General features: G+C 42.5%; 1 protein-coding gene and 1 long non-coding RNA gene across 2 annotated transcripts in view; one reads left to right on the top strand and one right to left on the bottom strand.

Annotated features, from left to right (window-relative positions):
- Positions 1-4,507: 4,507 nt before the first annotated feature.
- On the top strand, positions 4,508-25,291 carry LOC138772697 (myosin-4-like). The gene is made up of 39 exons (XM_069953277.1): positions 4,508-4,711; positions 5,009-5,152; positions 7,755-7,911; positions 9,082-9,109; positions 9,369-9,489; positions 9,705-9,797; positions 10,994-11,057; positions 11,481-11,579; positions 11,669-11,772; positions 12,395-12,533; positions 12,796-12,914; positions 13,080-13,229; positions 13,321-13,491; positions 13,595-13,904; positions 13,994-14,061; positions 14,142-14,229; positions 14,605-14,722; positions 15,298-15,421; positions 15,674-15,810; positions 16,590-16,845; positions 16,987-17,229; positions 17,479-17,655; positions 18,386-18,531; positions 18,765-18,855; positions 19,189-19,578; positions 19,764-19,890; positions 20,027-20,145; positions 20,218-20,414; positions 21,014-21,197; positions 21,269-21,434; positions 21,519-21,643; positions 22,191-22,499; positions 22,609-22,812; positions 23,091-23,216; positions 23,510-23,680; positions 24,287-24,391; positions 24,652-24,747; positions 24,836-24,970; positions 25,217-25,291. The coding sequence occupies exons 1-39, from the start codon at positions 4,508-4,510 to the stop codon at positions 25,235-25,237; spliced, it is 5,826 nt and encodes a 1,941-aa protein (XP_069809378.1). The 3' UTR covers positions 25,238-25,291.
- The window catches only part of LOC138772698 (uncharacterized), a 28,665-nt gene continuing 9,271 nt past the window's right edge, over positions 5,920-25,313 (bottom strand). The window contains exons 4-5 of the long non-coding RNA XR_011359800.1: positions 18,572-18,623; positions 5,920-6,182 (exon numbers count right to left, since the gene is read on the bottom strand). This is a non-coding gene — a long non-coding RNA (uncharacterized lncRNA). The remainder of the gene's footprint in view (positions 6,183-18,571; positions 18,624-25,313) is intronic.

A 25,313-nucleotide genomic window follows, 5' to 3' on the forward strand; every position in this document is an offset into this window, starting at 1 on the left:
AGCACTCACCGGTTTGGCTTCAGCTCGTAGCTTTATTCAGTCATAATTGCAGTGAGGTGAACAGGTGGATGGACACAGGTTCAGGCGTGTAACCTGGTGACAACCAGGTGACGACTGTTTTGGGGACCACCCCTTCCTAAGGACATACAGCAGCTGTATGGGAAGACTTGGGATTTTTAAATAGAAGTAAATGACAAATCTGATTGATTTTAAAAGAAAAAGATTTACCCCTGAGTACCCCTTTTAAGGCTATGTTCACACAACGTATATTTTCGTAAAGTCACGGCTGTTGTACAACGGCCGTGATTATTACAAAAATATATGTTACCTCTCCGTCTATGGGATCCCTGCTGCTGAACATGTTTTTTTCGTATGGCAGCACAATGTAAACCTTTATTCAGTGTAACTTTTTCTGTGTCTTCACTGTGCTTTATTCCCTCACAGCACCTAGTATTTCACTGTATTGAGCACTTTAACCAGCAGCTGATAGTTTTTGGTTTGGCCGCTCTCCCTGAGATTAGGGATCTATTTACCGTATGGCTTTACTAAACTGTGCTCCCACCTAGCCAGAATCCTACTCCACACTGATGAGGGGCAACACCCCAAAACAGCTGTCTGTGGATGGATGCCTGGCCTTGGTTTTTCCCTTGTCACGTCCTTGTGCTCGTAAATTGAGTTGGACATTGACTAAAGGGTCACTTAACATGGTGGTTTCCTTACGGGAGCCACCCCTCGGCTGTGCCCTTCCCTGAAGGGATATATGGCTAGTCCTGTGTTTCAAGACTCTTAAATAAGGGGATGGAGGAGATGTCAGTATGTATTTTCCCCACACAGTGTCACTGTCTACAGTATTCTATGTTATGCCTCTTTCCACAGCCCACCAATCACCACACAGCTTAGTTTGCCCATATAAAAGGGAGGTTAGTTCCTGGAGGGAGGTCCTTTGTCTTCAGCTAATTTATGAGAGAGAGACACAGACAGAGTGAAGTTCCTGCTGTGGCCTACTTGCTAGCGTGCAGGTGCTAGAACCCCTCGGGAGGGATAGCTGTCCTCTGAGAAAAACCTTGTCTATGCCTGGGATCCTTCTGAAACACAAGGGCAGTAACCACCACAGTTAGGTACTGACCCCAGTAAGACAAACAGCTGGAGAAGCTGACGTATCCTTCTGTCTGCACAGCTCTTTAGGGAAGTCTGCTACGCCCAGTTGTAAAGTCCTGGGGCTTGTACTACCCAACTTGGCACTCCATGAACTAGTTGGGGCAGAAGGTGGTCAGATAATATATGTGCCTGCTTAGCATGAATTGTTAAACCACCAGAGGTTTGACTACCGCCAGAGGGATCAAGCCTGTCCATGCTGAGGTGGGTCATTCATCTAGTCTTTAGCCTCTATTCCGGGGGCATGACATGGTGTCAATCTATGCCCAAGCTCTGCAGCGCCTCTTTCCGTGTCGTTTTCTTTTTTGGCACACCTCTAGCCTGAATCTTCATCTTTGGTGTGCTAAAAAAGAAGAAAGCTGTGGAGAGAGGTGCTGCAGGCCCGGATGTTTTAGGCCCTGCCTTATTGACACCACGCTGTGCTACACTCCCAAAATAAAAGTTTTTTTGTAACCCGAATACTTGTCCCAGGAGACAGGCAGACCCCTGGACTGGACATGCCTGAATGAAGATGCAAAAGTAGTACTGGTGGTTTGGGGGGCTGTTTGGTAGTACAGATTTGCTTTAAATTCATTGCAACCAAACCAAAGTTGTCAGGACCCCCTCTAGTAGAGTACCATACACTTTGCCCCTCTAGGTAGTCCGCCCTGTCACCCATGCTAAACCTTTAAGTCACCTAACTAAGATTGAGACTGTTACTCTCCATCTACCAGTATGTAATTATCAGTATGCCTGATAACACAGGAGTTCAAGCATTCTTAAAGGGGAACTATATAGTACAAACACTGGCCTGGATCATGCCAACTGACGAACAACTTTAAACAGGCATGACGCGAATAGCAGGTACCTTTTAGGCAACATTGCGATAATAGGAATTCAACATGCATGCCAAAATATTTACGAGTAAAAGTATTTATTGTACACAGCGACGCGTTTCGGCTCCTCAGTACAATGAAACCTTTCTCAAGCTTACCTTGACAGACCCATCCCCACTGTGACTGTATTCAGTATTGTACCTTTCAAGAACTTTTCAAATAAATTTACGTTCTGCTGTAATTCCTGAACTCTGTGTCCTGGACCACCACATCGTAGAATGGGGGTAATAGGAACATTTCTCGTAGGTTGTTTTGATACCTAGGGACAGCTAGCTAAGGGCCCTATTCCACCGGACAATTATCGTTCAGATTATCGTTAAATCGTTCGAATCTAAACGATAATCGTTCGGTTGAAATGCAGTTAACGATTAACGACCGAACGAGAAATCGTTGATTGCTTTATAAGATCTGGACCTATTTTTAGGGTACAAACCAACTTGCCGGATCTTCAGCGAGTCTCCTTGCTGCGTTTTTGCAGCGAGACTCGCTGCAGATCCCAGCCCTATACTTTCATTAGCAGAGAAACTCGCAGCAGGGATGTACATCCCTGCTGCGATTTTGTCTGCAGCCCTCCCCATTAACCCCCTAGCCGCCGGACATTATACATTACCGGGTCCCCGTTCCTGCTTGCTTCGTGGCTCCTGGTGTCTTCACGGCCCGCCCGGCCAATCAGTGAGCTGCGCACTGATTGGCCGGGCAGAACGTGCCGGGAGCCGCCGAAGCAAGCAGGAGCGGGGACCTGGTAATGTATATCCTGCCCGCCCCCCCTGCAGCCCCGATCGCATGATCGCCCCCCACACCCCCCGGCCGTACGATAGCCCCCCGCAGCCCTGATCGCCCCCAGCCCCTGGCCGCATGATCGCCCCCCGCGATCGTGCGGCCGGGGGGTGCGGGGGGCGATCATGCGGCCGGGGCGATTGGGGCTGCGGGGGGCTATCGTACGGCCGGGGGGTGCGGGGGCGATCATGCGGCCGGGGGGTGCGGGGGGCGATCATGCGGCCGGGGGCGATCAGGGCTGCAGGGGGGGCGGGCAGGATATACATTACCAGGTTCCCGCTCCTGCTTGCTTCGGCGGCTCCTGGCACCGCAGCGCACTGATTGGCCAGGCGGGCCGTGAAGACACCGGGAGCCCCGAAGCAAGCAGGAACGGGGACCCGGTAATGTATAATGTCCGGCGGCTAGGGGGTTAATGGGGAGGGCTGCAGACAAAATCGCAGCAGGGATGTACATCCCTGCTGCGAGTTTCTCTGCTAATGAAAGTATAGGGCCGGGATCTTCAGCGAGTCTCGCTGCAAAAACGCAGCAAGGAGACTCGCTGCAGATCCGGCAAGTGGGTTTGTACCCTTATCGTTGCTCGTTCGCAAAATGTTTGCAAATCGTTCGCATTGAATAAGACATCGTTCAGTCGTTCGCAATAGAACGCAATAGCGAATAAATAGTGAAGAAAAACGATCGCAATTACGATCATAAGTAACGATTATCGTTCCATGGAAATGAGTGAACGTTTTCAGGTCTTTCGCAATAGCGGTCGTTTGAGATCGTTAATCGTTAACGATTATGCAAACGATAATCGTCCGGTGGAATAGGGCCCTAACACTGAGGCCCTGAGACAAGTGCAGCAGCGGTACTGCAACATCCCTAGCTCCTGCATTACAACATCTTGCAGTCCCTCGGTTACCACATACAATTTAACCACTTTACGGTATAATATATGTACAGTAAGTGACACTTCATCACACTGTACTGGAAGACTACAGCCATACTTTATATTGTAATTATTATTGACACTTTATATCTCTTTTGAGATGGTAATTTTCTCTCGGCTGTCACTCCAGTTTTACGTGGCCACCTTCCTGTAACAAGAGACGTGCAATTAGAATTTTTACAGTAAGACTCTTTGGCCGGGGGCTGGTACACAATGTGCCCGCTGCATTAATAGGCAGATTAGCAACTTGGTGGGCATCTGGCTGTCAGCAGAGCTGGAGCCCGGCTGGTAATGTGATCTCGCTGTTTATATATTTCTTATTGGATGACATCCGAGGATTCTCATATAATCTCTGAAGCTATTATAACTGTACACCAAACATTTATATTATGGCTTAAAGGGCTATTTCACAATATAAAAACATCACCCAGAGATTAAAGGGGTTATCCAGCGCTACAAAAACATGGCTACTTTTCCCCCTACTGTTGTCTCCAGTTCAGGTGCAGTTTGCAATTAAGCTCCATTTACTTCAATGGAACTGAGTTTCAAAACCCCACCCAAACTGGAGACAAAAGTAGGGGGGAAGTGGCTATGTTTTTGTAGCGCTGGATAACCCCTTCAACCCCTCTGTTGCTTTTATCTCCTCCTGTGTGTCAGTCTTCACTGCAGTTCTAGCGTTCCGTTCATGCATAGATAGATAAGGATGGCTGATGCACTACAGATTCTTCCTCACAATACTTACAATACTTACTTTTGCAGACAATTTGCAGCCATGAGCGGAGATCGGGATATGATGAATTTCGGGGATGCAGCCCAATATCTGCGCAAGTCTGAGAAGGAGAGGATTGAGGCCCAAAACCAACCCTTCGACGCCAAGACGTTTGTGTATGTTGCAGACAGTAAGGAGCTGTACGTGAAGGGGATTGTTCAAAATAAAGACGGGAAAAACGCCACCGTAAAGACGGACGGGGGAAGTGTAAGTACTGGGTGGAGTTCACTGCTATACACAAGACCACTTATGGAGATTGACTTGGTCCACGACAAGTTTTATAAGGTGTGTTTAATCTGTATTAATGGTAACAACCACTAAAACGTATTAGGATATCCAAGGATCCCTTACGATATTAAGAAATAAATCGGCTGGGTGTCATTGGAAACAGTCAGCAAGCTTGTGGACAGATACCTTCTAGCCGCTCAGACAACTTCCTAGAATACAGGGGGGCTACTAGTTATTCCTACATCAGATGACTTTACAGTACTATCATTTTACTAGGTTGTCACTGTGAAGGAAGATGATGTTTATCCAAGAAATCCCCCTAAGTTTGATAAGATTGAAGACATGGCGTTACTCACGCACCTCAATGAGCCATCCGTTCTCTTCAACCTCAAGGAACGTTACGCTGCTTGGATGATTTATGTGAGTTATTTCCTGAATATTGGTATTTTTGATGGTTGTACAATAGCATGTCCAAGAATAGAGGTCCCCATAGATGGGTGGGTAGTAAAGGACTGGTGTGTTAAAGGGGTACTCCAGCGCTGATAAAAACATTTTTTACCATCCCTCCTGAGTCTGTCTCTGTTTGAATTTCATGCTGTTAGCAAGTCCCTGAACCTTCAGTTGGGGGGCTTAATTTTTTTCTTTACTTCCTGGTTTGGGCTTTCCCATGATGCACTTTGTCTCCTGTGATGTATAACTGACTCTGTAAAACTGTTAGATGGCTTACACCTTGTTCAGCCAATCACAGCTGAGCAACCAGCCTCCCTCTTGATGATGTCATTGTCGCAAAATGGCTGCCAAAAAGCAGCCTGGGGTCAACAGTCATTAGGTAAGAATGAGTTTACTTCACTTTCTGGTGGACGGTTGAGGGGGAAAGAGGGGCAGATAGCTGATTGAAGCATATTACAAAGTTATATAACTTTGTAATGTGTTTCAATTACTGGGGAAAAGCTTTTCGCTGGAGTACCCCTTTAAGGAAAGATTAGCTGTCAACTGTAGAAGTATTTGGCCAACAGCTAAGGGTGTATGGACACTTGAACTCTCAATTAGAACCTGTGTAAGATGTCTTGTTAGTTACAATTTGTTTTTGGTGGACCTATTGAGCTAGTTACATTACATGAAGGAAGAGATGAAGCTGACAACTGGTGTTCTCATTTTTCAGTTTATCACATCATGTTCTTCTTAGATACTGAAGGCGGCCTTGTATTTGGGTCTTTAGATGTCTCCATGATGTTCAAGATGTTCATCATGTGTTCATGATTTCTTTCATTGCCTCTATCCATCCTGTTCCACGTCCTCTTCCTAGTTTTCTTTAATTGTTTATGCTGTGCAGACGGGTCTTCTTGAACTTGACCAAGAGTAAGATGAAGCTTCAGTTTGGTCTTTTGCTTCTACTAGAAAGCCGCTTGATGTTTCTTGGCCATCAACAGTTTCATAAAAACTCAAAAACCTAGAAAATTGATGATACCATACAGAAGAAGGCAACCTAAAGTGTACCTGTTGTTATAACTTTTAAAATCTAAACCAAAAGTAGATGTAATATAAAGCAAGTTTGCAATTTATATTCATTATATCTTTTTTTTTTTTTTAGTTATCATAGAGAACAAGGCACTTCCTGTTTCCTGACTGTTTTTATCTCAAAGAGTCAGAAAACAGGAAGTCCTGTGTTTCCCAGGTCATCTGAGCGCTCACAGAGAAGGCAGTCAATTGATGGGCACATTGAACTGTGACTCTCTGTATTGGCCGCAATTCCTGTGTTAAGTCTAATTTTTTCAACCAGCACAAGTCAGAAAATCTGCCTTCAGGAGACTGGACCTGGATTTCTGGTAAGTTCAGCTTTGTTTTACAGCAGTGCTTCTCAATTCCAGTCCTCAGGCCTCACCAACAGGTCATGTTTTGAGGATTTCCTTAGTATTTCACAGGTGATATAATTGTACTCAGTGCATCAGGCATTAGCACAGGTGTCCTTTGTATGGGATAGCCTCAAAACATGACCTGCTGGTGAGGCCTGAGGACTGGAATAGAGAAGCACTGTTTTACAGCATGATAACAAAAAAAAAAAAATGAATGTATATTGCAAGCTTGCTGTATTTCACATCTACTGTTGTTTTAGATTTTGAAAGTTATGACGACAGGTACACTTTAACACTCTGGGGGACATTTATTAAGTCCGGCGTTTTCTGCGCCGGGCTTAAAAATGTCCCCGCAGTGCGGACAGTACGGAGATTTATGTAGAGGCGCAGTGCCTCTACATAAATCCAGTGTGCAACAGTGTGTGCGGCGAGGAAACCAACTAGGTTTCCTGTTCATTTTTCGGCAAAAAAATTGGTAGATTAAGCGGACCCAGAGTCTGCGCCCTCTGTTCCGCCCCCTCTACACTCTCTCCCCACCTTCCCCTGGAGAAGCTGGTATAAAATGGTCAGATGCAAATATTTATTAGCAAAAAGGCCATTTGCGAATAAATATATTTGCATCTGGCCATTTTACGCCAAAAAATACAACTTTTTCCATTGATAAATGTTCCCCTTTAACCTTATAACGACAGGTATACTATTACTAATTACTATTACAATGCCTGGGCATTTTTGAATCCGGGTTGCAATTCTTCTCGACAATCCAGTTTGATCCTGATAAATATGATTGCGGTCATTCTTCTTTTACCTTACAGTCTTCTTACAGCATTTGACTGTTAGTATCTGGTTCTATAAAAAGTTCATTCTTGGCTCTCACCATTTCATGCTTCAAAAATTTATTGTAGAAAAACATTCATTGCATTAAATACAAACGGCAACAGGACGTTTTGGCGTCAAGCCTTCCACAACTGTCTGACAAGTTGGAAGGCTTGACGCCGAAACGTCCTGTTGCCGTTGTATTTATTGCAATGAATTTTTTTCTACAATAAATTTTGGAAGCATGAAAGGGTGAGTACCGTGAATGAACTTTTTATAGTGCTATGGGAATTTTTTCTTACTACGAGCACCACCCTTGACACAGACACAAACTATTTAATATCTGGTTCTAGACCTATTCTGGATTGTTCTGTGTCACTGTGAACCCCTACAAGTGGCTGCCTGTATACAATCCCGAGGTGGTTAATGCCTACCGAGGCAAGAAGCGAATGGAAACCCCACCCCACATCTTCTCCATCTCCGATAACGCATATCAGTACATGCTGACTGGTAAGAAAAAAAGCTAAGTCTTTAAAAATAAAAATCTTGCCTCCTAATGCCTTGCTTAGTTTGAGAATATAGCTATATAACAGATCTGTACAACCTCAATTTGACACTCATAATTTCCTGGGGCCGTACTATTTTTCTATAAGCCTTTAACATTTGTCATAATATGGGTGTCACAGGGTTCCTTCTTACTGGGAACTCAATTAACAGAGCAGAAGATCAACAACAGAGCAGAAGATATGGAGAACCAGCACAGAGGTTTATTCAGAGGTCAGATGATAAAAATATACAATCCATGGTGTAGGATACAGGTAATTTGACAATCCACGAGGTACAACATAGTCCACGATTCAGTAGGCTGAAGTCAGAATACAGTCCACAGTCCAGGTTATAAGTATCCATGTCCAGATAGCCACAGTCCCTAGGAGGGGCTCCACCTACACACTGGGTACCGTTAGCATCCCACAGTCCTCTCCTATGTTGCGGGGCAGTTGGCCTAAACTCAACTCTTTTCTTCTGAGATCAGGGTGTCCTTGTCGTTCCCAGCCAGGTACTAGCCTCAACTTCAGCAGCCTGTCCCACTGGGAAACCTTCCTTTTGGGTATTTCCGTCCAGTCAGTGTCTTCTGGGCTCCTTTTCTCGCATCTGCTGGCCTCAATTCAGCGTCCTGCTCCACGGGGGATTCACCTACTGTCCAACACTAACAACAACCCCAACACCACAACATGCTATTCAGCATGGTTACGCATATACCTCTGTTGGGGGGGACGGGGGACTGGACTTCTCCAGACCCCTCCCAAGCTGACAATCCATCACCCTGTTTACTATACATGTTCTATTTCCTGGCTGTAGATGTGAACTGAAGCCTAGAGACATCAGAACATTCTATCTCCTCCACCTGTCTATACACTGATTATAGATTATTTCACAAGGTTCCAATATCTCCTACACCATGAACCTAGGATAATGTCTCATCACAATTCACACAACATAAGCCTAATAGTATATACCATTACAATCAAGATATTAGTACCATTGCTTCTTGGGAGACTAAACACTGAGCCATATGCTTTATGGGTTTGCAGTTTGTCCACGAGCCCTTATAGTAGTTACTGTCAAGAACTCAATACCTATGATATGATGCTAATTCTGATTGTGTTTCTTTCTTTTAAGATCGAGAGAATCAGTCTATCCTTATCACGTAAGAATAATTTTGGATATTTACCTTACAAATGTTTTCATGGACTCCATGACAGAACCTTAGTGGAATCCTTTGTAGAGGTTTGTTGGATGCTGGTGGATGGAAGCCTACGCCGACTCTTATACCAGCCATGAATTGTGACCACTAGCTGCTTTAAGATTTACCATCACATTAAAAAATGTTTCTGTTTATAACATTATTGAAAAAAAATACTTGATCTTGTGGTGGAAATATTTGAAGTATTTTTTTTTTAATTCAGCGGAGAATCCGGTGCAGGAAAAACTGTGAACACCAAGCGTGTCATCCAGTATTTTGCAACAATTGCAGCTACTGGGGATTCTGGGAAAAAGAAAGAAGCCACCTCGGCAAGCAAGATTCAGGTAAGACGTTTTCTCACTTTTTTTTTCACAATGACCTCTTACGTGCTGAGCCTATGCCACCCCATCCCCAGGGAGAAGAAAAGTCCATGGTTATTATCAGCTTGAGGGTGGCTGTTGTATGGACATGTGTTAATTTTATAGTGGGAGAACTAGACATCTATACAACTAATAATAATAAAACCTTTGTATTTTCTTATTTATTTGCTTATCTTTAGGGGACCTTGGAGGATCAAATCATCCAGGCGAACCCTCTCCTGGAGGCCTTTGGTAATGCTAAGACTGTCAGGAATGACAACTCGTCTCGCTTTGTAAGTTGGCACAAGGGCAGCCACCATTAATTTTCTGGTGTCGAGTTTCAGAAAAGAATTCCCAATCCCCTGAAGTGCTGAGAGCTGCATTGCCTCCTACTGCCCCTATCAGCTCTCTCCCTAATTTAAAAGAGAAATCCCACTAAACTGAAAATCAGCAGGCAGGGGGGTGGTGAGAAAATAATAAACAAGTGAACTCACCCATCCCTGTGCCTCCATTCTGCCACTCCAGGCAGTGGCGTGGATACCATAGAGGCAGGGTAGGAAGCTGCTATGGGGCCCATGGGGGAGTGGGGCCCAGGGATGCACAGGGAAGAGAAGAGCCATCCTGTGTCCTTCTGCTTAACCCCTTATGTACTGCAGTGTGTAAGTGACCCAAAGTTCATTTACATGCTGCAACACAAAAAAACAAGGTTAAAAGCAGAAGAAAAGGAGATCTCTGCTTCACTGCTCTGATAACCCCTGGCCTCTGAAGCTCCTGCAGAGGTCAGGGGTTATCATTTCACTAGCTATCTCCTCTTCTGCTTTTAACATGTCACTTACACACTGCAGTACATAAGGGGTTAAGCAGAAGGTAGTCTGCTCCTGCACCTATGTATTAACCATAGTGGCTCCTAATGGGCCCTTATAGTTAAGTTCAGTGGCCTGACAGAGAAAGCAGCCATTGGCTCGCTGCTCTGCCAGTCACTCTTGTGACTGCCTCGGGTCACAAGAGATCACCGAGCCTTTATATATATTTGCTGCTTTGGGTTGTTCGTGGGGGGGAATACAGTTTTTTTTTTTTGGTATGGGGCCTCATGAATCCTAGCTATGCCCCTGACTCCAGGGTCCCATTTACCGCCGCTGGATGTCATCTGCAGCTGGAAACCAGGTACGTCACGTACCCGGCTATGCTAGCTGCAAAGTCATGGCTCGTCTGAGCAATGGCCTGCTCAGGAAGTCAGTGAACCAGAAAAAAGAGCATTTTTCTACACAGACGTATATATGAAAGGTACCATTTGTCAACTTGTTGTTCTAACAGCTATCTTACGGTGTCAGAAGTTTAAAACCTGAATTTTGGTTGACAGATTTACTATTTACCGTTATTTCTTAGTGTCTATTGCATTAACCCTTTTTTTCTTATATCAACAAAGTCAAAACACTGATGATATCTGGAGACTGGATGTGGTATATAACTGTGACTATTTATAACGCAGGGAAAATTCATTCGAATCCACTTTGGAGCCACAGGGAAACTTTCCTCCGCAGATATAGAAACATGTGAGATCCTGACTATTTATTACTATTATTTGTTAAAGGGGTATTCCCGACACCAATATGATCTCTTATCTTATTGGGATAAAAAGCTAATGGGGAAGGGGGGGATGTGTGACTGCTGTGTTCCCCACAATAACGAGAATGGAGGAAAAATGGAGAAAGAATGAAGAGCGGCATGCCTGCCCAACCAGTGCTACATTTATTCTCTTTGGGACTACTGTCACAGTGGTAGTACCCCTACAGTGGATAGGAGAGAACTTCTGAAGTTGGGTAAACCTCATTAATTACTCCTCAAACATGAGAACAACCTAGGGGGCATGATATAGAGGGAGCATGGCCTCCTCCTGCACTCGATTTATTATGATTTATGCCCTATCCTCTCATTTTGTATCAGCTTATAGTTCTATCTTCCTATGTTTATCACAGATTTATTGGAGAAGTCAAGAGTGACCTTCCAGCTCCCCAGTGAGCGCAGCTACCATATCTTTTACCAGATTCAGTCCAACAAGAAGCCTGAGATTGTAGGTAAGTTGTCATAACCCAGGTAGCGTCAGTTCTTCGGGTTGCTGTAATGTTGCATTGGCACAACACTAGTATATACACTTGTTTTTCAGAAATGCTGTTGATCACAACCAATCCTTATGATTATCATTATACAAGTATGGGGGAAATCTCCGTGAAAAGTATAGATGATGAAGCAGAACTTATGGCTACTGATGTAAGTGCACAGGATATGGGGACATGGGGATATAAAATATAGAGGGAACATGAATATTTGGCCATGCTGAATGTTTCTATGTATGGGAAGGTCTCAAAAGAGAAATGTCAGCCGAACAGTTATTGAAAATATTTAGCCGCCATAAGACTGGACATAAATACAATAGCTATCTTTCCTGATCCTACCATGAACTTGCATATTCAGCTTGGCTATGTGTTCTGAATAGGGATAAAGAAAGAAAACACAGCCTGTCACCTCCGGACTCATTTGTCCCCTTCAGACTCCTCAGTTCACTTCCAGACTTGTCTATCCTTCTCCATATTTCTTTCTTCCCTCTAGATACCTCTGCTCCCTCCAGATCCCCCTCCAGCTCCTCTGTCCTCTCGAGACCCATGTGTCCCTCTTCAGACTTCCCTGTCCCTTGCTCTAGACAACTAATGCCCTACTCCAAACTTCTATGACCCTTTTCAAATATCTTTGTCTGCTTCCAAACTTCTATTTACTCCTTCAGACCCCCTACCTGACTCACCTGTTGTTTCTGGACCCCTCTGACCCATAGCCATAGGGCATGGCTGGACATTGTTTTTTATTATTACATCCATCATTTCTTTTGCCCTCTTAGGAAGCCATAGACATTCTAGGCTTTAACCAAGAGGAGAAAATGGGGATCTATAAACTGACTGGTGCTGTCATGCACTATGGCAACATGAAGTTCAAGCAGAAACCTCGTGAGGACCAAGCAGAACCTGACGGCACAGAGGGTAAGAGGGAGAGTTGTATGGTGGCATGACCAGATTTGAGGCTGGAAACAGGTAAATATCTGAACCAACAAAGACCATAAAGTCCTTAAAATCATTAACTGATCTGTTTAGACCACTGAAAAAACGAGAAATGGATCCAATCAAGTTTACATGATTAAGTCAACCAAAGCTTTGGAGCTTCCTCGGACTGAAACTGTGTCACAAAGTGTGTATGAACATCTTTGTTCACTTGTCATTATGTCTCAAATTGTTTTCTTTATAGATGCAGATAAAGTGGCTTACCTGATGGGCCTTAATTCCTCAGATCTGGTCAAATCTCTCTGTAACCCAAGGGTTAAAGTTGGGAACGAGTTTGTGACAAAAAGCCAAAATGTGCAGCAGGTAAGAGCAAAGATCAGATTCTTATAAACTCCTGAGATTACGATTCCCAACCAGACCATCATCTGCATTGCAACAGAGAAAATCTATTTTATGGTTGTTCTTTTGTTCATTTTGGCATTGACTTATAATCTTGGAACCGATGGATAGATGAGATTTTCCTTTTAGGTCTACAACTCAATTGGAGCTCTGGCCAGGTCAGTTTATGAGAAACTTTTCCTATGGATGGTGACTCGTATCAACCAGCAGCTTGACACGAAGCAGTCCCGGCAGTATTTTATTGGGGTGTTGGATATTGCTGGATTTGAGATCTTCGATGTAAGTAGTGGATTACACAAGCAGTAATTATATGGTATTTCATATCTTTGCCATTGTGTGATTATGATTTTTGATTTTTTCTTTGGGTCAGTTTAACACATTTGAACAACTTTGTATCAACTTCACTAACGAGAAGCTGCAACAGTTCTTCAATCACCATATGTTTGTGCTGGAACAAGAGGAGTACAAGAAGGAGGGAATCGAGTGGGAGTTCATTGACTTCGGTATGGACTTGGCTGCCTGTATACAACTTATTGAGAAGGTATATCTTCCTAAAGAAGTCAAGAAGAAACCTTGTCAAAATGAACAAAAAACAATGTATTACAATGATCCTTTTGTAACCTTTCAATTTGTCATCCCTTTAGCCAATGGGAATCTTTTCAATCCTCGAAGAGGAGTGTATGTTTCCGAAAGCTTCTGATACCACCTTCAAGAACAAGCTTTATGATCAACACCTTGGAAAGTCACCGAATTTCCAAAAGCCCAAACCGGGCAAAGGGAAAGGGGAAGCTCACTTTTCTCTGGTGCACTATGCTGGTACTGTAGATTATAATGTCACTGGTTGGTTGGACAAGAACAAGGACCCATTGAATGAGACTGTGGTGGGACTGTACCAGAAGTCTTCTGTCAAGCTTCTCTGCATTCTCTTTTCCGCCTTTTCCTCTACAGAAGCAGGTGGATTTTAGGGTTGAAGCTCAAAGATTTACCCCATTACAATATTATCATACATATTTATCCATAATGCTTTTTATTTCTCTGTTCAGCTGCAGGGAGTAAAGGTGGCAGCAAGAAAAAGGGCTCCTCTTTCCAGACTGTGTCAGCAATGTTCAGGGTATGACCACTAAACATCACTTTAAAAAGGAAAGATAATTTGTCCCACTCAGAACATTTACCCTAATTTATGTTTTATAGGAAAATCTGAACAAACTGATGACTAACTTGAAGACCACCCATCCACACTTTGTCCGGTGTTTAATCCCCAATGAGACAAAGACCCCAGGTAAAATTTGTCTATGAGACTGGAGATGGAGGTGACTCGACAAGACTTCCTATGTCGCACTATGGTTGTTCATATGTCATCTCTGTCACAGACCTTTGGGCAGGTTTGACCTAGACGTGCCACAGCAAAAACCCAAGAATGGGGGGGACTTGTCTGACAACCATAATATAGCTGGAAACACATGCACATTGTTCCTGGAACTTCTGTTTTTAAAATCAGCTAGGATGTAGACAGTGATGTGGTTGGAGAATAGGACCCACCCCATGACCAGATTACCAAACTATTGAACCACAGGACAGGAACGACTGATCTGGAGACACTGAAGTAGAATGCTTTCTAATCCTGTACCCTTTAATTTTATGTTCGTCTTTTCAGGGGAGATGGATAACCATCTTGTCATCCACCAATTGCGGTGCAATGGGGTCCTGGAAGGAATCAGAATTTGTCGGAAGGGGTTTCCAAGCAGAATTCACTATGGAGACTTTAAGCAACGGTAAAGACAAAAACAAAGACCTAACCATCTTACTCTTGGACCACATGTTCATCCTGAACTAATAGCTGGTCAGATTCAACTATTCAACTATTTTACCCGATCAACCCAAACACGTGCATTCTCGATTTTGGGAGCATGTGTCTTCAATGGAGAGAGCAGAATTAGATGCTGTCTAACTGATCTTTCCAAGAACAAAGCATCGGGCAGCTGAAATATCCTGTTAGGGAAGAGACAGGAAGTTACTGTATGAATTAAGGGTTGGTTGGTCCTGCAGTAATTCATGGGTTCAGTTGACCTTGATCTGTATGGCCAGCTTTAGACCATAGCACCTAACTTCTAGGGAAAACGTTGACTGGTAATGCAGTGCTCCACCCTAGAATACTGGCCTCACCCACACTGACTGCCAGACCATGATCCTTTTTTAGCTGTTTATGATAGATGACACCATAGGCATGTAGTCTCCAGCCACGAGGCAGCCATGGTGCCTGCCATGGGGCCCATTAGATAATGAGGCCAGGGGGCCTCCATTTTCCTCATAGGCTTAATAATAAGAAAGTTTACTGTTTTCATGCCAGGTATAAGGTCCTGAACGCCAGCGCCATTCCTGACGGGCAGTTCATTGACAGCAAGAAGGCTTGTGAGAAACTGCTTGGCTCCATTGATGTTGATCACACCCAGTATAAGTTTGGCCACACAAAGGTTTGTATAATCATGACACAAGGATTAAAGGGGTAACCCACATTCCAGCCCCATATCCTATGGACATTACTGAGGATTCAAAAAATTTTTATCTTATGAGCCAGACAGCTAGCAAAGATTTGTGTTACTGCTGTGCTCAGAGGATTGCCGAGATTGAAATATTGTAACAAACCCTCAGCAATGTGTGTAGGACTAGGTCGTGGTGGGTTCTCAGCTTCTGAATAAGAGCGATGTATACATCTTTCCTCCAAGGTCTTCTTCAAGGCAGGTCTACTTGGTATTTTGGAGGAAATGAGAGATGAACGTCTGGCTCAGCTGATCACGCGCACCCAGGCGATCTGTAGAGGTTACCTCATGAGGGAAGAGTTCAAGAAAATGATGGAAAGAAGGTAAGTTTTATTTTAAAAAAAAAGTTTTGTGGTTTGCTTTTTTGACTGTTGTATTGCAGTATTAAGTGGGCATTGTAGTTAAAACTATAGTGCCAAATTTTTCTGTGCTTGTTTCCATTATATTGCTATTCAGCAGTACCATTATGTGCACGTTGTAGTTAATACATGTATACACTGTGTTTGGTACTGTTATATTATTGTTATGCTGACGCTGATTCTAGTAGCATTATATGGCTCTGTGGTGTGCACTATTAGGTTCACACAGCGTAAAATTTCAATTAATCACGGCCGTTGTTGCCGATTTGCCACAACGGCCGTGATTGATAAAAAAATTATGTTGCACTGCAGTCAATAGAATCCCGGCCGCAGTGTATACACATAGTATGGGCACACTGGCACTATTTTGTCAGTTTATGGCAGTACTATTATATAGGTACTATACCAATATGCTGTTATTTAGGCTTTGTGTCTAGTACTATTGCATTGTTTTACAGCAGTACCATTACTATATTTATTTAAAACTGTAACTATGAATGAATTGTGTGTGTATTACATAGCTGTTAAGTACTATAGCTAGCACTACGCTGTACTGTAGGCACTGTCCGACGCTGCCATATTGCAGTATAGCACTATGTTATTATATTTAAAATACTCTAAGAATTCAGGAAAGAGAAACAGTGGACAAACCAGTGGACAGAGGAGGGGTGGCATCTTGAGAGGGCACAAATAGGGGGTCCTTGTATATATAATAACATGCGCCCCTGTTCTGTTCACAACAGAGATGCAATCACAACGATTCAGTACAATGTCCGATCGTTCATGAATGTCAAACACTGGCCATGGATGAAACTGTTTTTCAAGATCAAACCTCTTCTGAAGAGTGCAGAGACGGAGAAAGAACTGCAGAACCTGAAGGAAGAAATGGAGAAGATTAAGGAGGAACTGGCCAAGTCTGAAGCTCGGAGGAAAGAGGTGGAAGAGAAACTGGTGTCGCTTACACAGGAGAAAAATGACCTGTTACTCCAAGTCCAATCGGTGAGTCAAAATTTCAGCCATCCGTCATTGTCTTTAAGATTTTGGTAGTTCTTAGGATTTAGTCACATCCACAGCTGCATTCAGAAGTTGGATGATTTCCCGATAACTCTTTGCTGTCAATTTTGTGTTCTTTAAAAATAGGAAAATCAGAATTTGGCTGATGCAGAGGAAAGATGTGATGAGCTGATCAAGACTAAGATCCAGATGGAGGCAAAAGTGAAGGAACTGATGGACAGACTGGAAGATGAAGAGGAGATGAGCTCTGACCTCACAGCCAGGAAGAGGAGACTGGAAGACGAAACCAGCGAGCTGAAGAAGGACCTTGATGACCTGGAACTGACTTTGGCCAAAGTGGAGAAAGAGAAACACGCCACAGAGAATAAGGTGTGTAAAGCAATATCATCACACTCCTACATATAGGGGGCAGTATTATAGTAGTTATATTTTTATGTATAACAGCTTTATTTTAATAGTTACATTTTTGTACATAGGAGCAGTATTATAGTAGCTATATTCTTGTACATAGGGGCAGTATTATAGCAGTTATATTGTTGTACATATTGGGCAGTATTATAGTATATATTTTTTTTATTTCAGTTTGATTTGTTAATAAACCTTACGTCTTCCCACTAGGTTAAGAATCTGACTGAGGAGATGGCTGCATTGGATGAGAGCATTGTCAAGCTAAGCAAGGAAAAAAAAGCCATCCAAGAGGCTCATCAACAAACGCTTGATGACTTACAGGCAGAAGAAGACAAAGTGAACAGTCTTACAAAAATGAAGATAAAACTGGAACAACAAGTGGATGAAGTATGTCCATCTTAAGCCTTGAAACAAATTGACTGTCCATTCACCTCCTGAATGATTCTCAGTGACATCTTAAAACAACTCTAGTTCAGGCATTTCAATCCCTTTGTAGTTTTTCAGCAGTTTTTGGGTTCATGATTAAGAAATGAAGTACAGTGGTACCTTGGTTTAAGAGAAACTTGGATTAAGACCATTTTGCAAGAGCTCACAGTTTTTCAAAATTGTAACTTGGTTTAAGAGCATTGCTTTGGTTTAAGAGCTCCCTGTACTGGGTGGGAGGGGGAGTGGAGGAGGGGCATGGTCTGCATAGCGGGGTCTACAGAACTGTACTCAGGAAATCTCTCTCACCTTCCAAATCATAGCAGATCCACTTCAGGCTGGGGCTTGCATCAGGGGACAGGACTGTGGAGGTAATCTCTCCATAACGGTAACCCCTCTCTTCCCGGACAGAGAGTGTTATGTGCCCTCATATATACAGCTCATTCCTTCATGCTCCCTGCAGTCTCTGTCAGCACTTATGTTTCCTATCCTCTCCATTACTGTACAGTTACTTATAATATGACATATTCAGCTGTTTCTTATTTTGGGGGGGTGGGACCAATTGTCTGCATTTTAATTATTTATTATGGTAAAATCTGCTTTGATTTAAGAGTGATTTGGATTACAAGCGCAATCCCAGAACGAATTATGCTCATAATCCAAGGCACCACTGTAAATGTTCTCTGCATTTCAGCTGGAAGCTGCTCTTGAGCAGGAGAAGAAAATCCGAGCTGATCTGGAAAGAAGCAAAAGGAAACTGGAGGGGGATCTGAAGCTGAGCCAAGATACAATCATGGACCTTGAGAATGATAAAGTCAATTTGGAGGAAAAGCTTAAAAAGTAAGTAAAACAAGCCAAACTTGTTTTAAGATAACCATACCTGGTCATCAATGATCCAGTGTTGGGCCCGGCTGCCATCTTGCTCTTCTTGGCTGCCAGAATCATAAATGTTGTTCAATTATAAATTTCAAGTTATTTAAAGTTCTCTAAAAGTTTTTTTACTCCTTAGGTAAGATTGATTGTACAATAATGTGGGATGTGTCCTCTTTTTTTTTTTCTATGTGATCTGCCAGAAAAGATTTTGAAGTTTCTGATATACAGAGGAGAACTGAGGATGAACAGATGAGTAATGTTCAGCTGCAGAAGAAAATTAAGGAATTACAGGTATCATGACCAAGAAGAGTAGTAGGTCCCACTACAAGGTTTTGATAATCCCATAAATACGTCAATAGATAAAAAAACATATGTTTTATCCAATAATGTAGACAATCCACCCGCATTAAATATTATGGATTTTAGAAAGCAAAGACGAAAAAACAGAAATAGTAAACAAGAAGGGGTTAATTTACCTGCAGTGCCATTACAGAAAATATTATGCATTACACAGTTTGTATCCCAATTAATGGATTCTCTGTACAATACGGGGTGAGATAAGATCCTGAATAGGGAAGGGAGCTCAGGCCTAGATGTGAACTTGTGCATTTTCCTTTGCTAAAGGCAAGTAACGAAGAACTTCATGAAGAAATCGAATCAGAACGGGCAGCGAGGGCCAAGGTGGAGAAACAGAGGGCAGAACTGTCTAGGGAGTTAGAAGACATCAGTGAAAGACTGGAAGAAGCTGGAGGAGCAAGTGCCGTTCAAGTTGAAATGAACAAGAAGCGAGAGGCAGAATTTCACAAACTGCGTCGAGATCTAGAGGAAGCCACTCTACAGCATGAATCTGTTGTGGCTGCCCTAAGGAAAAAGCATGCAGACAGCATAGCTGAACTTGGGGAACAAATTGAAAACCTTCAACGGGTCAAGCAAAAACTTGAGAAAGAGAAGACTGAATTCAAGATGGAAGCGGATGACCTGGCTGGAAACATGGAATCTGTCTCCAAGTCCAAGGTGAAAACTTGACCTGGTATTAACCAGTTAAAATTGTACAAAATCAACTACACCAGGTCCTCTAATCTTTTGACCCACAAATGATGATCAACTGGTGTATTGTGCTATGATGTTTCCTATTTACAGAGATGTATTTGTTAAAGGACCCAGTGCACTAAAATATCATGTAAATGATCATATTCTAGGCTAACCTAGAAAAGATGTGCAGAGTCTTGGAGGACCAACTATCCGAAATGAAGTGTCAACATGAAGACAACATTCGGCTTATCAATGACCTCACCACCCAAAAGGCTCGCCTACAGAATGAACATGGTTTGTACACTGTAGCTTAATAGTTTGGTAGATTGCTTCTTTAATTTCATGATGATTCCTTCCAAAGCAAACAACTCTACCAATGCTTTCTAAAATCTTATAAATGCTACCTCTAATGCTAAGGTTCTTATCTTAGGAGAATTATCTCATTTGGTGGAAGAAAAAGAGGCTTTGATTTCTCAACTAAGTAGAGGCAAAATGGCCTTTACTCAGCAGATCGAAGACTTTAGAAGACTCCTCGAAGAAGAAACTAAGGTAAAATGGCTTTTCTCAACATAAAAGTTATTGACACATCAGAAGGTGACTTTAATAATATAATTTCTTCAGGCTAAAAACGCCCTTGCCCATGCACTTCAGTCTACTCGCCATGACTGTGATCTTTTACGTGAACAATATGATGAGGAGCAAGAAGCTAAGGCAGAGCTTCAACGTACATTGTCCAAAGCCAACAATGAGGTGGCCACGTGGAGGACGAAATATGAGACCGATGCCATTCAACGGACTGAGGAACTGGAAGAAGCAAAGTGAGTTATGACATTACCCACTCATTTCGGTTATTCTTTTAAAACTAAATAAGAGTCAAGTTTACACATAATACAGCCTTCTAATATGGTTTGTCCCAAGATTGCTCGTCAGGGAATGAAAACATTTGTCTTTACACTCAGAGACTGAAGACCTGATTTGAGCAAGTGTTTTTCACAGTTAATTGGGCACTGTCATGAAAACAAAAGTGTCAAGAAAAATCTATGTACCATGCATTTCCTCTTGGCTCCTTGGTTTCCTTTTCTGCCCTGGTCTTTTTTTTTTTTTTTTTTTTAAATAAAAGGTACTCTTTAAAGGTTTGTTACAATGTTACCAGTCTGGGTGGCAGCAGAACATCCTTTTCCTACAATGTGTTAGTACAGGTCCCCTAAACTGGATAGATTTTATCAAACCCTCAGCTGTGAAAAATGTAAGGTCTACAAAAGTTGTGTGTCCTGGATGTAAACATTCCCTGACAGTAACATGTGATTTTGAAAATGTTACTATTATTTTAAAGTCTTCATAAAAAACTGGAAGAAACCTAGCATTGAATCTTTTTATTGTAATAAAAGTGGTTTGGTTACATTTTGTGTTTTGATAGAAAAAAACTAGCTCAGCGTCTTCAAGAAGCCGAGGAGCACGTGGAAGCCCTTAACTCCAAGTGTTCATCTCTGGAAAAAACTAAGCAGAGACTACAGATGGAAGTAGACGATTTGATGATGGATGTAGAGAGGTCAAACGCGGCTGCAGCTGCTCTGGATAAGAAACAGAGGAACTTTGATAAGGTAAGTACATATCTGTACCAGACAACTATGATGGACATAGACAAGTCTATTCATGGATGTTGGTCCTGCAGGTTATCGGTGAATGGAAACAGAAGTGTGAAGAACACCAAGCTGACCTGGAGATATCCCAAAAAGAATCAAGGAGTCTGAGCACAGAACTCTTTAAGTTGCGGAACGCATATGAAGTCACCTTGGATCAGCTTGAGACGATTAAACGCGAGAACAAAATTCTCCAGCGTAAGTTGCTGCTTTGCAGGGGTGAGCAGAGAATCTGCATGAAATGTAATTCATGTAAATTAATGTGTCTGTATTTTAATGTAGAGGAAATATCAGACCTGACAGATCAGATCAGCGAGACGGCAAAGAGCGTTAGTGAGCTGGAAAAAGCAAAAAAGCAGGTGGAGCAGGAGAAGGCTGACTTGCTCTCCGCTCTAGAGGAGGCTGAGGTATGTAAGAAATGATTGATGATCCAGATTTTGCTACTCACCAAAGTTTAAACAAAGTTATCAACACTGGATTACAGTAAATGGGGTCCAACAGAAGAGATTATCCGCAGGGCATAACCATCAGTCCCACACTATCAGTAATATTTTAAGATGAATAAGGCAATGGGTCCAGATAGAGTCCACCAAGGGTTCTTAAGGAACTCGGATCTGTGAGAAAGATCAGAAGCAACGTGAGAAAATAATACTTCACTGAAAGGGTAGTAGATCCATAAACTTCCAGCAGATTGATTGGTAAATCTACAATAACTAAACTTAAACATGCCTGGGATAAACATATATCTATCTTAAGATAACAATAAAGGATTTACTAAAAGGGCAGACTAGATAGGCCAAGTGGTCTTTTTCTGCCAATAATCTTCAATGTTTCTATGTAAGGATGAATAGCCTAAACTCTGAAACAACCCAAGTAATTGTTGTGAGGTTGTTATGGACCCTCTTGGGGTTTCAGATGCTACCAAAGACTTATTCAAAAACCTTTTATCTTTAGGGAAGTCTTGAGCATGAAGGAGCAAAAGTATTACGTATCCAACTGGAGCTGAACCAGGTGAAGTCAGAGGTGGACAGGAAAGTGGCAGAGAAGGATGAAGAGATTGACCAGCTGAAACGCAGCAGTCAGAGGACAATAGATGCCTTGAATGTAACTCTTGAGTCTGAAGTAAAGAGCAGGAATGATGCTTTAAGGGCTAAGAAGAAAATGGAAGGAGACTTGAATGAAATGGAGTTGCAGCTTGGTCATGCCAACCGGGTGGTGTCAGAGAGCCAAAAACAACTGAAGAACCTACAGGCTCAGATCAAGGTCTGTTCCTATCACTATTAATCCATCAAAACATTTACGTATTTGTCACTACTTTATCTTGCGCTTTGATTACAAAAACAACAAAAACATACCTACTCCATTTACACAGGAAGCCCAAATACAGCTAGATGACTTGGCTCATGCTAATGATGAGCTAAGAGAGCACTTGGGTGTGGTAGATCGAAGGAATCTGTTGCAGCAGACAGAAATTGAGGAACTACGGACAGCCCTAGAGCAGACCGAGAAAGTTCGAAAGGTGGCTGAACAAGAACTTCTGGATGCAACGGAGAGAGTCCAGCTTCTACACAGTCAAGTAAGGACTTTACTTTCCTTAAGTAAGGATCAATTCTTAGAACAGTTGAAGTAAAAGGGTGGGTTCTACTTCAGGACCTACATGGGTATTTCTCTCCACCAAAAAATCAAGTGACCTAACCTGGTGTCATCGTGAGAACATCAACCAGTAAGGTTGAGCAGTTTGGTTGTCGCTTTGGAGCCCTCTAAGAAAATGCCCTCTCAATGCCCTCAATAATAGGTTTCTATGTTCTTTCTTTTTCATTCCCTTACACTAATTTCTGAATTTGTAATACTTAGAACACTGGTCTAATCAATGCCAAGAAAAAGCTGGAAAGCGATGCAGCTCAGCTCCAGTCTGAAGTCGAAGACGCCATTCAGGAATTACGAAATGCAGAAGAAAAAGCTAAGAAGGCGATCACGGATGTAAGAATTTAATTCCAGCCTCAATATGCTGAATTACGATATATCTCAGTGATTTGATGATGGTTTGTTACAAGTTTTGTATTAGAATCCACTTAAGATTAGACAAAGGGTATCTTACTTTATCATTATCAGTCATTGGCCGGCCAACCGCAAATGTACAGTGTGGTGCAAAAGCCAGCCATCAGAGCGATTAGTTGGTTTTAAAACTATGACAGTCACTGTTGAATCCTATTTGATCATAAATCCATTATCCATGCGTAAACTAAAACACATGCCCCTGTTTTCCTGCCAAGGCGGCCATGATGGCTGAAGAACTGAAGAAAGAGCAGGACACCAGTGCCCACCTGGAAAGGATGAAAAAGAACATGGAGCAGTCCGTTAAGGATCTTCAACATCGCCTTGATGAAGCTGAACAATTGGCATTGAAAGGAGGCAAGAAACAACTTCAGAAGCTGGAGGCTAGGGTGAGTACCATCAGGGTTGGCCTTGTGTTGGGATATAGAGAGAATCTAGCAGATTGTTGACACAGATGTGTTTCAAATGACACCAAAGGACAATCTTACCTTTCGACTGTCTCTCTCACTTCATCCACAAAAGATCTCCAGTTTTCTCTCTCATCATTGTGGCTCTCTCACCCGTTTACGTACCTAAGCTAGACCTGCTATTCCAACTGCACGGTTTTACAGGACTCAACCTGCACAGTTTTTATATATAAGAAGATATTGCCTAGTCCTCTAGGCACTCAAATCCTCAAACATTACTGCCTCCTATATCTGCAACAGTACTATGTGTTTAACTGCCAAGACCTACCAGCAACGATGTGAATATCAGCCCCTAGAAGCTTTCATGCAGTCTAAAGATTGCTATTGATATTGCTATTGCTATTAGAAGGCTTGGAGAAAAAAATGTAAATGTTGTTGCAAAAAAATGGCTGCGCCAGATCGGGTTAAACTTGCACCCACTTAGCTCCCCCTATTGGTGGCTCCAGGCAGAAAGAATTTTTTAATGTAACTTTACAATAATGTCATTATTAACAGAATTTAAGAAAAATTTTCTTTACATTTTTCTAGGTCCATGAACTAGAAAATGAACTTGAAGCTGAACAGAAACAAAGTGCAGAGAACACAAAAAATTATCGGAAAGTAGAACGGAAACTTAAAGAGGTGGCTTTTCAGGTGAGGAAGAATCCTGTTACACTTCAAAGCTTCAGGTGCAGCTGTTATTGGAAACAGACAATCCCTCCTAAAACCTTAGCTGAGTTTCTATAATACAGGGGCAGTTACTTTTATGTGAACATGTTGTTTCCCAGAATGCAAATCACTAACAGACTAATATCTATGCAGATACTGAACAAGCAGGGGTTACAGGAAGATTTCAATTGTAAAGCCTGCAAGCTCTGAAGTATAATAAAGATAAAACATTTTAATTTCCACAGTCAGAAGAAGACAAGAAGAATGTCCTGAGACTTCAAGACCTGGTGGATAAGCTGCAAGTTAAGGTCAAGGCGTACAAGAGGCAGACTGAGGAATCAGTACGTATTGCAGCTCCCCTCATATCAAAGACCTATAGAAAGTTCCACACACAGATATTGGATCGGTCTCTTCTTTTACTTTCTATAGGAGGAGCAAATAAATGTTCACCTCTCAAAACTGAGGAAACTCCAGCACGAGCTGGACGAGGCAGAGGAGCGGGCGGACATCGCCGAATCCCAGGTCAACAAGCTCCGAGCTAAGAGCCGCGACTTTTCTGGCAAGGTATTAAGGGATCTGTCTGGGAGAATAAACTGGCTGAAAGCAGAAAGTAATAGATTGTATATATCTATCCTATAGTCACCTCTCCCCAGCCTGACATGGCTGATACCAGAGAATAATAGATTGCATATACCTGCCCTATAGAGAGCAATAGATTGTAGTCACCTGTCCTACAGTCACATGACCCTCCGGCAGCTTGCCATTGGTAGATGTAGGATTCTCTGGTAACAGTTTTCTTGTGCTCTGCAGGGAAGGGACGGCGATGTGTAAATGAAGACTGCACCATGTGGACGCTTCGGCCCTGGATTTTAACCTGCTTCTTGTGATGTGGATAATAAATAGTTTC

Source organism: Dendropsophus ebraccatus, chromosome 14 (assembly GCF_027789765.1).
Source record: "Dendropsophus ebraccatus isolate aDenEbr1 chromosome 14, aDenEbr1.pat, whole genome shotgun sequence".
In the NCBI taxonomy this organism is placed as follows: Eukaryota; Metazoa; Chordata; class Amphibia; order Anura; family Hylidae; genus Dendropsophus; species Dendropsophus ebraccatus.